This window comes from Aptenodytes forsteri, unplaced genomic scaffold, assembly GCF_000699145.1.
Source record: "Aptenodytes forsteri isolate BGI_AS27 unplaced genomic scaffold, ASM69914v1 Scaffold41, whole genome shotgun sequence".
Lineage (NCBI taxonomy): Eukaryota > Metazoa > Chordata > Aves > Sphenisciformes > Spheniscidae > Aptenodytes > Aptenodytes forsteri.
The window spans coordinates 4162168-4180379 of NW_008796211.1; the positions used below are offsets into that span (position 1 = coordinate 4162168).

An 18212-nucleotide genomic window follows, 5' to 3' on the forward strand; every position below is an offset into this window, starting at 1 on the left:
TATATATATATATGTATAAATGTATATATGTGTGCATGTGTGTATATATATTTGCGTATGTGTATGTGTGTGCATATGTATGTATTTAGCTACACTAGGTTTTGTTCACTAGTGTTGTAAAAAACTTTTCTCTCAAAAGTTTCCTCATTTTCAACATCTAGACCACTACAAGTTCAAATTTAAGGATCCCAGGGGATATTCAGTGCCCTCTAAAAAGTACATTAATAGACATGGTTGAAAGAGCATGATGTCTCCAAGTATGTTTGCTCTCATGAAATGAACTTCATGTATCCAGTGTTTGGACACTACTGAGGATTTGGATGTGGAAGACGATACATCACAGTCTGAGGATCAGCTGGGAAAAAAATAGTGGCTTCTTTTGATTGCCTGCATTTTTTTAACTCACCTAAGAAACATGGATTCAAACTTTTTTTTAGTGGGGGGGAACAAATCCAACCCCCCAACTGTCATTCGTCTTTTAGTTTTCTAAGCAACACGAGATTGAAAAGCGGAAGAAACTGGAATGTGACAAAACATGGGGAAACAAAAATGTTGGTAAATTTTCTGTTGTTTTTTTTTTGGTTTGTTTTATGTTTGTTTTTTGTTTTTTTCAATAGGTCCCATAGAATTTATAATAAAAATATAAAAAGTAATACTTGACTTCATTAGCATATAATAGATAGTAATGCTTATGCTTTTTAAAAATGGCCTGGCCAATCAATATAAAATTGGTATAAAACTTTGGCAGTGACATCAGTTGTCATCTCCCACATTTGCCAATAGTGGAATAGTACCTTTCTCAGATGGACTGTTGCTGTCAAAGGTCTGTTAATCTGTGGATAGTCGTATCAAGACCTGTGTTGAATGAGTTCTTGCCCGTGGGATTAACAGCAACATGTCTTCACATAATAGAGGGTGTCTGTTTATCATGAAATGTGCCTAAAATATTTTTACTCTGTTTTTTTTACTCTGATGTGTATAGTGGTATCTGACAGATAACATGCCATTTTAGAATGGATTTGGTTCCCCGTATTTGTGTTTATTTTATTATAATTAGAGATCGTCCTTTTTGAAAACAGCGCTTTAAGCAGCACAGGGAGGCTAAAAAATCTGTGTGGACATTTAAGAAATTATCAGCCTAATATTGAAAAAACAGATACTATTTACCTAAAAAAAAATATACTTTAAGAGAGGATTTGGTCCACTGCTCTCCTTCAGCTCTGACGGTCCCTCGGTGCAGGTCTCTCCTCTGGCGCAGGTGAGCTGTGGCAGCGACCTGGTGTTGCGACATTGGTCCTTTTTCTGCAGGGCGTCAGCAGAAGCGTGCCCTGCAAACGCCCCCCGCACAGGGTCGGACGCCGCTCTGCTCAAGTGCCTTTGTCTGCCTTTGCTGACCTGGCTGCACCGTGTTGGCTCTGCAGAAACGTCAGCTCGCTCTGCCCATTGCGTGTGCTGTGCTCCTGCTGACTGACGTCAGGATGCGATGGCCGTGACCGACCGGCCGGCCGCTCGCCTTACGCCTCGAGTTCACCTACAGCTGCTGAGTAACGCAGCCACCAGTGCCTGGGCGGCTGCTGCTGCTGCTGCTGCTGCTGCTGCTGCTGCTGCTGCTGCTGCTGCTGCTGCTGCTGCTGCTGCTGCTGCTGCTGCTGCTGCTGCTGCTGCTGTTGCTGCTGTTGCTGCTGTTGCTGCTGCTGCTGCTGCTGCAGCTCTGGCGTGCGCCTGCAGTCCATCGCCCGGAGCAGCCGGCACCGAGTTAGCCAGACTGGCTGCAGGCGAGGGAATGCGGCAGGAGCCCCGGAGGTCGCAGCAGCGAGGCTGAAGGTGGACACCAACAAATAAAAAGCCAAGAAGCTGGGGATTTGTAATGCAAGCAGCGTTTCCAGGTTTCTTTTCCGCTTTGCTCTCATCCCGCTGTTGGATTTGAGATCATGTATGTGTTTTGCTGTTGATTACCGGGGCTGTTAAAATCCAGGGAGGGAAGAGGATTCGGAAGGATTAATATGTTAGTTTTGATTTAAGGGGATTTTTTTTTTTTTTCCTTTTATCCGTGCCCTTCATCTTTGTTAACACAGCTTTGTCTTTATTACTTTTATTTTAGGTCGGTTAATATTGTAGCTTTTGGGAATGAAAGAGACGATGGGTTTTCTGAGGACAATCGGCAGCCGAGCCTGATCTGGAGCTATCTCGGGAGAAGTGCTCTCATTTCCCAGATTGACAGCAGCTTGTCTGCCAGTCACGTTGGAAACCCAGTTTTTACCGAGTATCAAGCCTGCGTGTTTGGAAATGTCAGACTGGTGGTACACGACTGTCCTGTCTGGGTAAGAGACCAGTCTCGATCTTTTTAGCCACACTTAACAGTGTAAGCTGTTTTAATCAAATGGAAATTTATCCTAATTTTCAATTATTTTCATTATTGTGAGATTTTATTCATATTTTAGTCATTGCAAATAGTAAAAGCATATAAAATGTAACCAGGCAAATGCTGCAATGTCTCAAAGGTGCTACAGAAAGTTTCTCATTAACAAGCCGCTGCTCACCTCCTCTGTAGGAAGGTGATATCTTCAACTGTTCTGTTGAGTGAAAACTGTGTTGAAGGTAATCCTGAGGCAAACTAGAACCCCTTGTTTGTGACACTGCATCATAAGCACTGTCTCCAAATATTTATCAACAATTAAACATTTTTTTTTTCTGTAAAAGTGGAAAGGTAGTCAGTTTTCCAGCTTTGAAAAATGACAGATTATAAGATCAGATGTCTTGCAAAATACAGTATATGGAGTCATTTTACTTCTGTTACAATGAATAATCACATCTTAACATTATTTCCTTTATTTGAAGGTGAATAAAAAGGATTTTGGCACTGTTCCAGTTTGTCAGCACTTTTGTTAGTAAGTGAGATAACTTAGTTATGAGTATGAGCAGCTCAAAGATTATGTAAGAAATGATACTGATAATCTAAATTAAAAAATATTTAATGGCTACTTAGTAGCCTTAAAAAAAATTAAGCTTAGCAGCTTTTAGAAATTAAAACAATCAGTTTCAGCTCCATAATTCTAGCCTTAGACTGATTTTTGCAGTCCTCTAAGGGAAACTTTTTTTGGAATCTGCAGGAACCCTGACAGTTCTAGAAATACATGATCAGAAGTTCGTAATCTTAAAACGGAACGATCCAGTTTAGCTATCCTTCTGTTCTCTATTTCTCATGCTTTTTTGTCTGTTGCACTTACAGACACTGGTTCAGATGGACTGTGGGATTCTGTTTTTGATCTTTGAAGCCGCATGTGACCTGCACGCGCAGTTTGCTGGAGTCATTTGAGCGCAGCAATGAGTAAAAGCTCCTGAATATAAATCAAGGCTGTAGGACTTCAAAGGGTGTTCAGAGGACTGGAGGTTGGTCAGGGAGGGGGGAAGGCAGGCAGGGATAGCTGGAGAAGGGCAGAAGAAAGGACCTAGATTGGAGATGCAGTTCATGTGTTTTTATGTCGTTCTATTTGCATTTGCTCTTCTACAAAACAAGGTTCTTCAGTTCTGGAGACCTGACCATTTTTGCCCTTGAAAAGCTAGCTTGTTATTGTCTGCAGCATTATGTTTCTGAGGCCTGTTGTTTTTTCCTTTCTCAGCTAAAGGAGACAGGAGATTTATTAGGGGTAATGATGAGGAACAATTGGCTTTTTTAGCTTAGTAGAAGACATCTCAGATAGCTGGACTGGACTCTGCAGGAGGTTATTTGTTCTGAGTAAAGCTGTCTCCTTGCTGGGGTTAGGCAGAACAGGACTGTTTTCCACAGCCTGGATGCTTGAGGTGTGCTACGTCACGGTGGTCCTTTCAGGACTATTCCTCTGGTAGCCTGGGGAAATGGGACATGACAGCTCAAGACGTTGACTGACGTTGCCTCAAGTACGGTTGTTGTTAATATGTCATATTCTTCATGGAAAAAGGTTCTTGTTGCACGTTACTGAAACATAGTGGTGGTGGTATGGTGGGCCTTGCATTATTTCCATTTCTGTCATCTGAGCATAATGTAAAGGCAGATTTGCATTTTACCTGAGATTTGTATCTGATCTAGATTAAATCCATGCGATTAAGGCAAGCCAGTCCTAGACATAGACTTGGCAACTGAGTACGCTGGTAGCTGTGAGTCTCCAAACTCAAGGGCGGCAAACGGCTCTTTGTCCTCTACAGCGATCGGTCTGGAAAAGCAGCATGGATGCAAGTTTACCAGGTAGGGCTCCCCAGTGCATGGGCGGGTTCTTTTGTGAGATAGATTGTGGTACAGGGTGTGTTTGCTCGTGTTTCAGTCTGCTGCTGCACATGTCTTGTCAGCCCAGGACACTGCTCAACTCTCTTGAGCCTGCAGGAGGGGTCAACAGCTCAAGTGTCTTCGGTTGAACTCTTCCTGATGATCTTATGATACTGGGCATCTTACTATGCACTATATGTCTCTTTGAAAAGGCTGCAGCAAGGTTTCTCAGCAGCTGCCAAAGTGCTCATGCACTGACGGGTTGGAGAAATGTGAAAGGTCTGGACCGTGCAGTGAACGCTGCCATGGTGGCATCATCCTGCTGGGCACGTGGTTGGTGAAACAGCAGCAGCGCTGCTGTGAGAGCACGGTATTTTATAAGCTGAGGGTTGCTGAAGGTGGCTGCCAAACTGGAGAGCTAGGAAGCAAGGCTTCTTGGGCATGATTACTCAAGGCAATGCCCATCAAATGTTACAGACGGACACGGGAGAACGATGTTTCCAACCTGCCGTGGGACTGCTGTTTTCACACAGCATCTCCATAAATATTTTAACCGCCTGAGCGGGTACTATACTCTTTGATATTGCTTGGTTTAGAAAATTACAAGGATAAATTCATGTTTGCCAACATGCAAAACAGCGGCAGCATGTTGTGAGAAGCTCTTTGCTGTGGCAGTTGCAGGGTGCAGGATGGAAGTGCCGACTTTGGGGAGGATGTTATCATTTACACAGATGACATGGGGTTGTAGAGATAGTGGTGGCGCAGACTTTTCAAAATCTGGGGGCACAATGACACTGTTTCCAAAACCGCGTTGATCTCCGTGTGTCAATCACTGGGTATATCACTATGGCCCGCTGTGTCCTGCCTTACATTTGCAAAGCTGCGTGCTGATATCTCCCGCGTGCAGGGGACAGATACGCAAGTGGGCCAACATCCTTGTGATTCACGTGGCTGGAAAACATTTTGATAAAAAATGCAGGCCAGGATGAAAGGAGATATAAAGAACTAGGGAAAATGTATATGTGTGCTAACATCCATGCTGAATATTGTGGTTTTAATAGCTGATCAGTTGCTAATGCATGCTCAAGTTTTGCTCTCATAAAGCATGTTGAACTAGCATGTCGCGGTTTTTCTAATTTTTTGGGGGGTAAACCTCAGTATGAGAGCTAGTAACTTACAAGGAGTAATTTGCAAAGATGAATTTTAAGATTTAAGATTTTTGGGGTAAACCTCAGTATGGGAGCTAGTAACTTACAAGGAGTAATTTGCAAGATGAATTTTAAGATTTGCTTTGGAAAAGGTTGTTTTATTTAGCACTCTATATCAGATTTGACAGTCTTGGGGACTGCGTTGCCATTTTATTGGCTTGTGTGGAGTTTGCAACTTCAGCCACCTCATACTGAATTTTGTTATGCTTCTGCATATGTACAAGTGAAAACTGCAGAAAAAGTGCAGACAAAATTCGTAATATCTGATGGCAAGTGAATCTTCCTCAACTTCAGAATGAATCATAGCATAGCAGTTATAATTCGTATTTTGATTCATTTAATTATGATGCTGGAAACGAAATGGCAGAATGAAAACTTCACTGTGAGTGTCCCCTACCTGTGTTCGTTGCTCTCTTGTTTGGAGCAGTACTATGAGGATACGAGAGTGTTTCGGTCCTGGGCTGGGGGTCTTGCTGTCCTTTTTAGTTTTTTTCCTCTGCGAGCCACCTGGTTTTGGATTTTGGTTTTAGTTTTGGTTTGGGGGTTTTTTTGGTTGTGGGTTTTTTTTTTTCCATTCATCTCTAATGTTAAGGTTTTTTTGTTTTCCCCTAGTTTATAAAAACTGCCCAGTTTCTAGAGAATCACTGACAGCATCATGTTCCCGGTAGCAGAAATGTTACAAAAGGAGAAAACAGAGCAGCTGGGTTTCGGAGAGCGCCTTGTGCTGGGTTCGGCACTTGCAGAGGGATGGATGCTGTGCTGTGTTTGTACCTGCGGTGGAGGCTTGCCAGTGCCTGCTCAGAGGCTTGCACAGAGCTGCAGACCTCCGTGGGACTCACTAGTGTTCAAATACATTAATTGCAATTTTGAAAAGGTGTTCTCTGAATTACTTTTTTTTTAAATTCTCCCTTTCAACAATCTCTTTCCCTGAGTCTTTTCATATTTTTATGTCTGCTTTTTTTTACTGCGCCAACAGCAGTAGTTCCTGGAACCCTGTGAGCTTTCATGTCCATGGTATCATCCATAGTGTGGTTATCTGTCTTTTTCCCTGCATCAGCATCCTTGTGCTCCTTGTGCTCGCTAGGCTGGCTGGCCCTTAACATGTCTGAAGGCAAAATAATCTGATCCACTTTTTAATTTTATTATTTTTAGAAATCAAGTCAAATTACTGCTTCAGTACAAAACTATAGCTTGCAACTTTTCATTTTTTAGTATGTCATCCTTTCTCATTTTTAAGCTTGGCTGTCTGAAGTTGGCAATTTACAAGAAGTGATCATATCCTGGTAAATTATTTTCCCTACTGTGTTCTTTATTTTTGCTTTTTACAAATATTATTAAATTAATTTACGAGAGGACAACACAGGACAATGCTAGCCTTCATTATGGTTTTTTTTGGGGGGGGGTCAGCTCAACCAGTTAAGGAAAGACTCGAGTGAAAAACAAAAGTGGCATTCCAGGGTTGTGGCCTGAATTCCCCTGATTTCTGAAGAAGATACTTCCTTCTGTGCTGCAGGTTACTAAGTTCAGGGGACTAGTAAGTTATGGAGAGTATACCTGCAAAATTTGTTCTGCTGTGGACCTGACTGATTAGAAATTGAAGAGAAACCTTGCAAAAATGGGGAAGGCTCTGGTATGCGGTGTGGAAAGCATCACTGGAAAGAAGGCTCTGTTAATGGAGAACGGATCTGTAAATGGATCCTAGAGAGAGATGAACTTTCCAATATTCCCAGTGCAGCCCCCTTGGATCCCGGGGAAATCCCAGGGGAATGGTCCTCAGGGGTGGCCAGGCTCCCTCGTTCCCCCAAAGAGCGTTTGCTATCTCTGCTGCCCCAGATCAAGGGCTGGGCTGGGTGGACGTGGGGACATTTGCGAGCAGCTTTTAGAAAGAGTGTGGGCATTGCAGGGGCACAGTGGATTTCAGTGCCATTCCATAAAGGCATTCATAAATTATTTTTAACAAAGCAAGTATTGTCCTCTTGAGGGGTCATGTGATTGTGTAGGAAAATCACGTCTTCATTGCCTCTGAAGGCTTTATTTTCAACGTTAATGCTTGAGAAGTATGATTTACCAATGGCAAGAATATATTATGAGATGTGTAGAATGGAGACATGCAAGGAAAGAATGAAGCTTTTTTCTAATAAGTCCTGAGAGGAATAGTGACAGGAGTATAATCATAATTAATAAGGTCGTATTATAATAACCTTAGCTATGCAGTTACTTTTTCCTTTTGTTGATGGCTGTCTTGGGAAATGGACTGTGCCAAAAGCAGGAAGCATGATGAGGAATAGCTGCTACATAAATTTCATAGTTGGAGCCTGGAATTAAGGTTATTCCTGAATCTGAACTGTTGCTCATCATCTGAGGAAATTCCCTCTGCCATTTTTGCATGAAAGCTTCCCTAAAAGTGATAATCCACTTAACTGGCTTAACCTGGCTAAGGGTCCAGATGCTCCGTCTCAGTGATGCCTTGGGCAAATAACCTTTCGCTGTCAGAGACGTTTTGGAGGATCTTCCCAGCACAGAGCAGGCTATGCTACGCTGATACAAAATGAAAATAATTGCAACAAGACCTCTGGGAACATGCCTTTCTCTTCTGTGTTTTTAAGCATAACATCCATCTTCAAGAATGGGCTTTCGGTGGGGTTAAATCAAATATGTGAGGGCATAGGGAAACTGCAGAAGAATAACAGAAATCGGGTGTTGTGAGACGTTGGTTGGTGCATTCTGCGTTTTTCACTTCTTGATGTACCCTTGGCTGGCTCTTGCCTTGGGAAAGTGGGGTCCATCCCCACCAGAACTTCATAAACTTTGGTAAAATCCTTCTTGATAGATTAACAGAGACACAAAGCAGTGGCACGGGGCAGTGGCGGAAAGCACAGACCTCCACAAACCTGCTGCAACGTGCAGCCACACGCACCTGGGAAGCTGTTACAGCCTGCACCACGTCTCCATAGCATTTCTTTCCCCTAATAGTTAAACAAAGAGGTGTATTTGCACACCTGTGTGGCTGTTTTCAGTAAGGATTTTGTGAGGTTTCCCCATACCTGCAGAGATGGAAATAATTCTGTACTTAGCAAGTTGGGCTAAGTACAGAAAGGGTAGGGGAATCATATGAGGTAATGGCCATATTTTCTTTTTGTTGTTTCATTTTCCAAAATGCACCTACTTTTCTTATTAGTATTATTTTCATTAGAAAAAAAAAAACAACTGTATGTTTTTTTGCTACGTGACATTGACCTCTTAAGCTGCTGCTGTGTTAATATGCATGAGCACGCACACGCAAACACGTCTACTTCAGCGTACTCTGTGGAGGTTCCCATCAACAAGAAGAGCATTAGAGCTTCCACTGGTTGGGGTTAGGGCATGGAGGGTCTTCCAGGCTGGTGCTTTACTGGACAACACTCTCCTTGGAGAGCCAGGATGAGGGCTGGGGCCAGAGCAGAGTGCATGCCTACGTGTGTACCAGATACACATGTCATGTCCTCTGCTGCTGGTGGGGCTGGTGTCAGGATGGAGCCACAGCTCGATGCACATTGGTACCCAGGAGCCCTGTCCTCTGCTGTCGGTCAGGACTAGGTTTATGCTGAAGCTAAGGGCGAGGGTCAGAGTTGGTTCTTTCCTTGGGCACGGCTGTGTTCATATTCACCAAAATCTTCCCAAAATCTTTCTGTTTTGTAACATGAAATGGTGTCATAATGCATTAGACCTTTAGCTCCATTGTAAAATGGAGGGAGCTACAACCCATACACAAACATATCACAGCATGTAAAAAATACATGTTACATTCTGCAAGAAGTTTCCACAAATATCTTTTATTATTAATACTTAAACTCACGGCAGAGTTCTCGTGTATTTGTGCACCTGTGCTCTAGACCCCAGTGGTGACACTGCTGGTTACCTCCGAGCTCATAGAGATGGGCATGTGCAAACCAGGGCTGAGCTTGAAGACAGGCAGCTAGAAGGAAATTGCAAAGGAACAGGCATGCTTTCTGTCTGCCAGCATAGAACAACTAAATACTCTGTATTATTTTTTTGATTGTATTGTATTTTTCTCTTAAGCCTTTGTCATGTTAAATGTACACAACCCTACTAAAAATTCTCTGTTGAGATCTTCAACAGCTAAAACATATTAAGGCTGTCCCTTGAAAATTCTCAATTTTTGCCTGACTATGTGATCAGGTTCTGCAAATGCCCATCTAGGTGGCTGTCCCAAAGCACTGTAGCTGGTAGTCTTACTGCTACAGGTGCTAAACGTGTTTATGTGTTAACTTTATATTCTTAGCACAGCTTAAATTATTCTGTTAAATGCTGGGGGATATTTTCCTTCGCCTGGGAGTATAATAGTCTCTAACTGAGTTGACTGAAAAAACAAATACCGAGAGCAGTGCTCTTAAAGCTCTTGTGAACATGGTGAATCATTGAATAGCTATTCTTGATAATTTGTTAATTTTCTGTGGTTTTCTTATTACGGAACAAGAATACCTAATAAAGAAATTAATGGGAATACTTATTATACTTTAAGTTTATTTCCTGATTTATTTCTTTGTAAAGACAAGACCTAAATTGGGTACGACGTGCACTGACAGTCTAGGCAAATATTTGCCAACTGATATATTTCCGTCAAGTTCATGCTACCTCTTGTACTTAAAAGCATTGCAGCTACTTCACCACAGATTCGAAACAATGACTCTTTTGAAGTGATCAAAAACAATTATATTGACAATGCAAGCCACTTGCTGATATTAATAACCTTTTATATATTTCTCTGGTTCCCATCTGTAATGCTTTTATTTCTGTGACCTGTTCTTCAGAAATCACATTGACCGTCCCCAGCCCAAACTTTGGGTCCCTTTTGTCACTTCTTCTGTGCTCACTTACTCCTCTTTTCCACATCTTCTTTATTTCATCATTGCTTTTTTCCATTTTTTCCCCAAGATCCCAAGTTCTTCTAGCTTTGCTTCATGTTGTACCAGACTGTTATAGAGTCACAGAATGGTTTGGGTTGGAAGGGACCTTCAAACACCGTATAATCCAACCCCCCTGCCGTGGGCAGGGACATCTTTCATTAGATCAGGTTGCTCAAAGCCCCATCCGACCTGACCTTGAACACTTCCAGGGACGGGGCATCCACTTCTCTGGGCAACTTGGTCCAATGTCTCACCACCCTCATAAAAAAAAAAAAAAATTCTTCCTTATATCCAATCTAAATCTCCCCTCTTTCAGTTTAAATCCGTTGCCCCTTGTCCTGTCGCTACAGGCCCTGGTAAAAAGTCTCTTTCCATCTTTCTTATGAGCCCTCTTTAAATATTGAAAGGCCACAATAAGGTCTCTCTGTCCCAAGAGGTCATAGTAGTTTAGTTTTTTGAGTTGATTTTCAGTTCTCTGGACCAGTTCCAGACTTCTGTCAAGAATTTTCAATTGAGCATATGTGCAAAGGCATGGCTTTCATTGGTATTTATGAGCTACCTTTAGGTAAAGCAGAAATTGTGAAATTATAGTTCTCATGACAAATATACAAGTAATAACTGTATATTACATGCGGTTACAGCACAGTTGTAAATTAACAGGATACAAAATAATTTTAGAGTGTAAGTCTTACATTTAAAGCACAGAACAATTAAATTGAATGTGAAGTTAAAAAAGAAAGTTCAGTTATGTGATTAAAGTCCTTATTCTGAAGACATTAACACTTGTCAAAGCTACATGGAAGCTCTTGTGAAGTAGATAAAAATCACACCCAACTGATGAAACTTGTATTTAAGGGTTGATAGGTACATAGCATAGTTCTGTGTAACCCTTTCCCTAAAATGTTGTGATAAATAACGGTTTTGTATGAATTGCTGCAAATCTCTACCACTGAAGCTGCTTTCATTTCCTTAATAAAAACATTTGAAAGTTAAGTAATTAAACCAGTAAAGTTTCTTCCTGCAAAGTATTTTCCTAGATAAACCCTATTTTTTCTTCTTCCTGAAGAATTCCTGAATTCATAACAGAGATTTATTGTTTATTATAATGAACAACTTGTTCTCCAAACAAGGAAATTACAAAGCATGAATTCTGCTCTTTGTTTCACGTCTTCAAACAAGAGATTAAGTTATCAGTTAAAAATACTTTTGTAAGGTTTTGCATTAAGACTGTTGAATAGTTCACTTTTTCCTTTATAGACAGGAAGTTCTTGATCAGTGTTTTTTCTGTTTAGGATATATTTGACAGTGACTGGTACACTTCTCGCAGTCTCATTGGAGGAGCTGATATTATTGTGATTAAGTACTCTGTCAATGACAAGACTTCATTTCAAGAACTAAAGGACAGTTATGTCCCAATGATAAAAAAAGCATTAAACCACTGTTCAGTTCCAGTAATAATTTCTGCTATTGGTGCAAGAAAAAACGGTATGTATCCAGTCTCCTGTAGTAATAGTTAAAATCTCACTTGGACATTAGAGATGCTGTAATTTCAGTAGACGCTGATTGTTTTTCCAAGTTGTTAACAGAAACAATTAGTCTGTCAGGATGACAGTAATATGTGCATGTATTTTGGTTCTGTACTGGTGTATTGGCGAGAACATTACGCTTAATTAACCCTGGTGACAAAAGGCATCCTATCCTGCTTTGACCTCTGCAACGACTCTTCTCGTGGAGCCATCGCACACGGGGATTAAATCTAGTGCTTTGGATTAAGCTGCGTACATCGGAGTGTATGAGATGAACCCTGTGGTTATGGGTCCTCTCTGGTTGTGTCTCAGGTATAAAATATCTCTAGTGTATGAGATTAAAACTAAGTCCATCAGCTTGCAAGCACTGGAGAGGGGGTGGGAAAAGCCTCAAAATTCTCTAGGATGTCGTGGGATGAACGGACATACCAGCCCTTTGGGTATCACAAAGTGCCACATGGTGCTGCGTCAACAGAGCTGACCTGTCACGGCAGAGTAGCTATGGTATAGCTATGGTATGGCTATGGTATAGCTTACGTGTTCGCACAATGGCCTGTCCAGGCTGATCAGTAGTCTGCTATGAGAATGATGCGAATCAATTTTACACTGAATATTTTGCTAGCACAAAGTTGTTGTTGCTGTCTAATCACTATGAAAACCGAAGTTGCTCGACTGTGGAAGGACCACGTGGATTTACAAAGCGTCCAGCAGCCGACGAGGGCAATGCTGGTGAGAACACGTTCACGGTTTGGGTAAACATTAGTAACTTCTGTCTGTTTACATCAGGGAAATAAGGTTCAGAAAGAATACCCCAGATACCGATAGAACAAATATACAAACTTTATTCTGTATTTCCGAATGTTTTGCATTGTGCTTTTGTTGATTTTCATATGGTCTTTTTAGTTGTGGGGCCTGATTTTTAATAATTTATTTTCCTGAAGCAATGAATGCAAAACTTGAGCCTGTGAGTTGCCTTTAACTTTACGAGTTTGACTAAAACAAGTGTTTCTGAGCATCCCTCCTGCTATGAGTAAGGGACATGATGGATGTAGACGTAGACATTTATTTCATAATGTGCAAAGAAATATTAAGCCATATGAAGTGTGTCTTCTGTGGACGTAATGCTCAGTTTTGCCAGGGTCTACTCATATATCTTTTTGCTGAGTGATTGAGAACGGACTGTTAAAGAACTCTATAACAATTAAATCTTTATTGTCTTCCCTTTAGTAATTCACTGATAATGATCAAATGTTTTTATGCTCTGCCTTATGCAGGGGTAATAAATCTGCCATTCTAAAGGCAAGGTCTCGCTAAACTAAAGTTTGTCTTCCCCAGCAATTCTTCTTGCACTTTTTATTTATGCACATGATGCCACCAATCTGAGTGACTCCACTACTGGCATTTTTCTTTTCCACTTTTTTTTTTCTGTCTTCCTCCCTAAATAATGTGACCGTGGGAGAAGTCAGGCTCTCCAGTCGCAGTTTCGCTCTGGGACCTGCCGGAACAGGCTGCTGTGCAGACACAGAGCCCTTTTGTTTCTAGGAGGTATGTGTGAACACAGCAGTTTGCTCATACAAATTACTAAGATCTTAATCCTCTGTAGCAGCAAATGGTGCTACCAAAAGAAATAAAAAAAAGCTGTGTTATTACATGTTATCCATAGGTCTGAACAGAGGAAATTAATGTAGAGCATGCACGGCACATTTGAAAGCACATTGATGGCTGGCAAGTTCTTGCTGGCATTAAGCAAAGCTGAGCCAGGGTGGCGAACAGATTTTTATCAGTTAACTGGCATAATCTTCAAAAATACCTATTCTGGCTTAAAATAAAATCATGTAAAATGTGTGTAATGAAATCATATTCCGCAGTACGTGCATGCCCGTAACAAGCGGGACTGCAGTGGAAATTTTTCCCTTCCGTTACTGTGCATGCTTCCTGCACGGACAGGCCACAATAATTAAACAAGTTTAAGGGTGACATTAATGAATGGTAACACCTGCAGGCTAGTACAACACCTGTGCATATAAGGATACCGAGGCCCTAAGCCAAACCTGACTTCTGGAAGTCCTGCTTGACTTTCCCGCCTTAACAAAACTGAATGTAAAATAATGCTAATGTAATGTAAGCTGAGCTTTGTATAGCAGCTAATATTTTGAACTGATTAATAAGAATTTCATTTTTTTGCAGTAATTATAGATTTCTTACTCTAAAATGACTGTGTTTCCATCTCCCTTTTGCAAATGGAAGATGCATTTCCATTTGCATCTTTACAATTATTTAGGAAGGTAAGTATTCTGGATTGTTTGACAAAAATGGCTTTTTTGCCTGACTTTTTACCCCAGGAGTGCCTTGCACCTGCCCCCTGTGCACTTCGGACAGGAGGAGCTGCGTTACCACCTCCGAGGGAGTGCAGCTGGCCAAGGAACTAGGAGCTACTTACCTCGAGTTGCACACTCTTAATGACTTCTACATACAGAAGTACTTTGGAGGAGTGGTGAGTGAGAAACCCCTGGGCTGAAAGCAGGGTGGCACACATGGGAGGTGCTTGGCCGATGTCAGGGATTTGGAGAGCGAGCAGAGGCAGACCACGAGCCCTCCCACCGAGGGCATCCCACTGATGCTAGATTTAGACTAGATAGAAGGAAGAAATATTTTTCGCTGAGGGTGGTGAAACACCAGCACGGGTTGCCCAGAGAGGTGGTGGATGCCCCATCCCTGGAAACATTCCAGGTCAGGTTGGACGGGGCTCTGAGCAACCTGATCTAGTGGAAGATGTCCCTGCCCATGGCAGGGGGGTTGGACTAGATGACCTTTAGAGGTCCCCTCCAACCCAAATCATTCTGCGATTCTATGATGCTAGCTGAATTGGCAGAACCGAGGTTGCCCTCGTTTTAACCACCTTCTAGGAAGGTTTAGTAAAGCCATACTACACACTGCAATAATTTTTCCCCTCCTATTCCTGTCCTTTTATCTTGCTGGAATGGGATAATCAAAACCCAGCTGGACAAGGGACTCAACAAACCCATCCCACCTTGAAGACAAGTCCTGCTTTGAGCAGATGCCCTGAGTGGGTGACCTCCACAGGTCCCTTCCAACCTGAATTATTCCATAATAGCCTGACATTTTTTATTTTATTTGCTCAAATTCTCATGGCTGTTGTAAAGTAAGACAGTTAAGATTGTTGAATTGCCTGATTTTTTAGCATATTCTTGTGGTTGCTCAGTTTGCAGTCGTGACACAGTTTGCAATCCTGAGCAAAGCCTGGGGTCAGATGCAGCGAAGCTGAATGAGGCAGAAGCTGAGAGACTTGTTAAAATGTCCCACCTCTAATGAGCTTGTTCTTTTTCCACTCTCCTGAAGACAGGGAAGCCCACTGAGCAGTTTCTAAATGCAGTCTTTCAGATTTATTTGTCTTCTCCACAAAATTATTTCACACTGATATTTCATTTTCAGTTTTATGAGGTGTTTTAAGCTCAGCCTTTTTTTGAACCTTTTGGTTACTTTCCCAGTGGCATTTGGGTTGGATCAAAAAAATGCAGTTCTTTCGGCACAGTAATTTCACATGGTTTGTACTGTTGTTGTCCCTGGTGGGTAAGTACAGTGTGTTTCCATGGGATTTGAAAGTAACTTGGAATATCTGGCACAACAGTTAGCCAATTTTTATTGGATCCATTCATTCCCAATTAAAAATGAGGAATGCACTCAATATCTGGTCCAGTCAGAGTATTTTTCTAGTTTTTACAAAGCACTACGTGTGCTACAGTAATACGTTGGGTGATAAAAGCGTTTAAGACATGCATTAGCTGGAACTGAACCACCCTTTGTGCCTCTTCATTCCTGTAAAAGGGATCATTTCCCCTCAGGTACATTTTTGTTGCAGTGATGACACTTGTAGTCTGTCCCAGTGAAACAAACCTTGCCCACAAAGATCACCCCGTAATGTGACTTTTCCAGAGGACACGGTAGCGTTGCGTGGTGGTGGTGGTTAGCAGCAAGCTGAAGAGCTCATACATGGTTTTGTTATTTCCATCACTTGCACCTGACTGTTATCCATCAAGTCTTATTCCTCTCTGTAATTAGCACCTACAGAAGTTGGTAAATTGAATACCTTTGTGCCTGTCATTTCTGGGAGGATTAAATACAAGAGAATTAACCACCATCATTTGAATAAGTAGCCTTTTAAATTGTGGTAATTCCAACTATATTTGGTACCTTCTGCTGGTAAAGGAGTGTTGAGACTCAGTGACCTGGATGACTGTTCATAGTGGCAGTAGCCTCAGTCCTGCATACAGCACCCGCTCGTTCTCCTTAGTTTGATGTCTAGGTTGTTCTTAAATAACTAGGATTTTTTAAAAATACATTTCGTGTTTTAGCTGGAATATTTTATGATCCAAAGTTTGAATCAGAAGTCATCTGAAAAAATGAAGAAAAGGAAAAAGATGCAGAAGTGCCATCGAGTTCAACCACCTCAGCTTGAACAGCCAGGTGCTCGCTGATGTCTGGTCTCTAGTATCGTTCGTTATGTGTGTCATGTTCTTTGCGCAATTAACATTTTGTAATCGTTACTGTGAGCTGTGTTATCTATCATTAGCTATTCTGGTTATGTTGCTCTAGTTGCATCATCTCTTAGTGATGGTTTAATTAATTTGGGGAGAATTGTATAGCAATATGTAGCATTGCAGTGGACTTCTAATTTATTTTAGACAAAAATAATAGGAGTGGGTTTCTGGTGCACTTGATGAAATAATGCAAACGTGAATTAATAAAAGCTTTACATAAAAGATTTACAGGCAAATTATAAAAGAAAGTCATTACTTCGTGCTTTATTATTCTGCAATATCATCAAGTAATATTTTTATTTGCTGCAAATAAAACAAGGGAGAGGTGTATGCCCCTGCACGTGATTTCTGAGCATCTGATGCATTTATTCAGTGAAATAATTATTGACAAGCAGTTACCTCTAAATATGTAGTTGTCTCTTTTCACGCATACTAGAAATTCACTGATCCCTTAGGTCTGGGATTCACAAGCAAGGTTTCTTTCAAACCTAAGTGCCTAAAGAGGTTTTATAAAAGGATGGACACTTTACTGAACTAGGTATTTCTTATATTTCTTACTTTACTATACTAAGTATTTCCATTTTTAGAGTATTTTACTAAACATATTCAAATGGCATACAAGAAATTTTCTTATCAAATACTTCTTTCAAAAATTTTCCTTCATTTGATCAGGTCTCTGGGAATAGAGTTGTCCTGTTGTTAGTACTTGCTTCAATTCTACAGCCCGACTCATTATCTTTCGCAGAAAAAATGCCGATCTTAAAGGGCGAAGCCTCACACTATGATGCGGACTTGCACAACTTGCTCTGCTGCTGTCAGTGCGCAGACGTGGCGTTCTACCCTGAAGACCTCAGCACGGTGGTGGAGGCTCACAAGATCATCCTCTGCTCCGTCAGCCACCTCTTCATGCTGCTTTTCGAGGTGAAGAGCCCTGCCGACATCCACGATGCCTCCATCGTGCGGACGGCACAGAGCCTCTTCGCAGTGGAGGCGGAGGCTGCCTTCCCCCCGGCCCCCCGCGGCATCCCGCCCTGCGTCCCACTGGTGAGGGTGGTGGTGAAGGACTCCGTCTTCTGCTCTTGCCTGCCAGACGTCCTCCACTTCATTTATTCAGGTACTCCCCAGGAATGGGTCCGACTACTCATTTCTGGTACAGCTGATGTCTCATGCAGGAGTACGTGCATCACCCTAAGGAACGTGCCTTTGCTGTTGGGAGATGATGTTCTGCTGTGTTGCTACATCTATTTTATCCCTTGTGGTTATTACAAACAATGTCTATATGAAAAAAGCCCTTCGCCTAGATTTAATACAAATTAAATTAGTTGTCATTCCAGCTCTAATGAACGTAAACTAAGCACAGTATTTTACTGAACAAAGTGCGTAAGCTAACATCAATAATACTCAAAAGCTTTGCCAAAAAAATCCAGAGTTTGAGACAGTTTCAGACTTTGGCCTTTTAAAATATTTAAAATGGTTGCATGTTCTAAACATATTGACAAGAGTGCAGGGTTACTTAAGAGAACTCAAGTGATTTATTTTCTGGTTTCAGCTGCTGCTGAAGAGAAAACACTGATAACTGGTTGTGGTGCAGGGGGCTCTGATACGTTGCATGTCCAAAGAAGAGCAATGAAGCTGGTGAAGGGTCTGGAGAACAAGTCTGATGAGGAGCGGCTGAGGGAACTGGGGTTGTTTAGCCTGGAGAAAAGGAGGCTGAGGGGAGACCTCATCGCTCTCTACAACTACCTGAAAGGAGGTTGTAGCGAGGTGGGTGT

General features: G+C 41.7%; 1 protein-coding gene across 1 annotated transcript in view; it reads left to right on the top strand.

The window, feature by feature from the left end:
• Nucleotides 1-1847: 1847 nt before the first annotated feature.
• Nucleotides 1848-18212, top strand: part of RHOBTB3 (Rho related BTB domain containing 3) — a 28753-nt gene continuing 12388 nt past the window's right edge. The window contains exons 1-6 of the mRNA XM_009288281.1: nt 1848-1933; nt 2102-2321; nt 11648-11840; nt 14224-14375; nt 16255-16366; nt 17186-17554. Coding sequence (XP_009286556.1) covers nt 1932-1933; nt 2102-2321; nt 11648-11840; nt 14224-14375; nt 16255-16366; nt 17186-17554 — 1048 coding nt within the window. The 5' untranslated portion in view covers nt 1848-1931. The remainder of the gene's footprint in view (nt 1934-2101; nt 2322-11647; nt 11841-14223; nt 14376-16254; nt 16367-17185; nt 17555-18212) is intronic.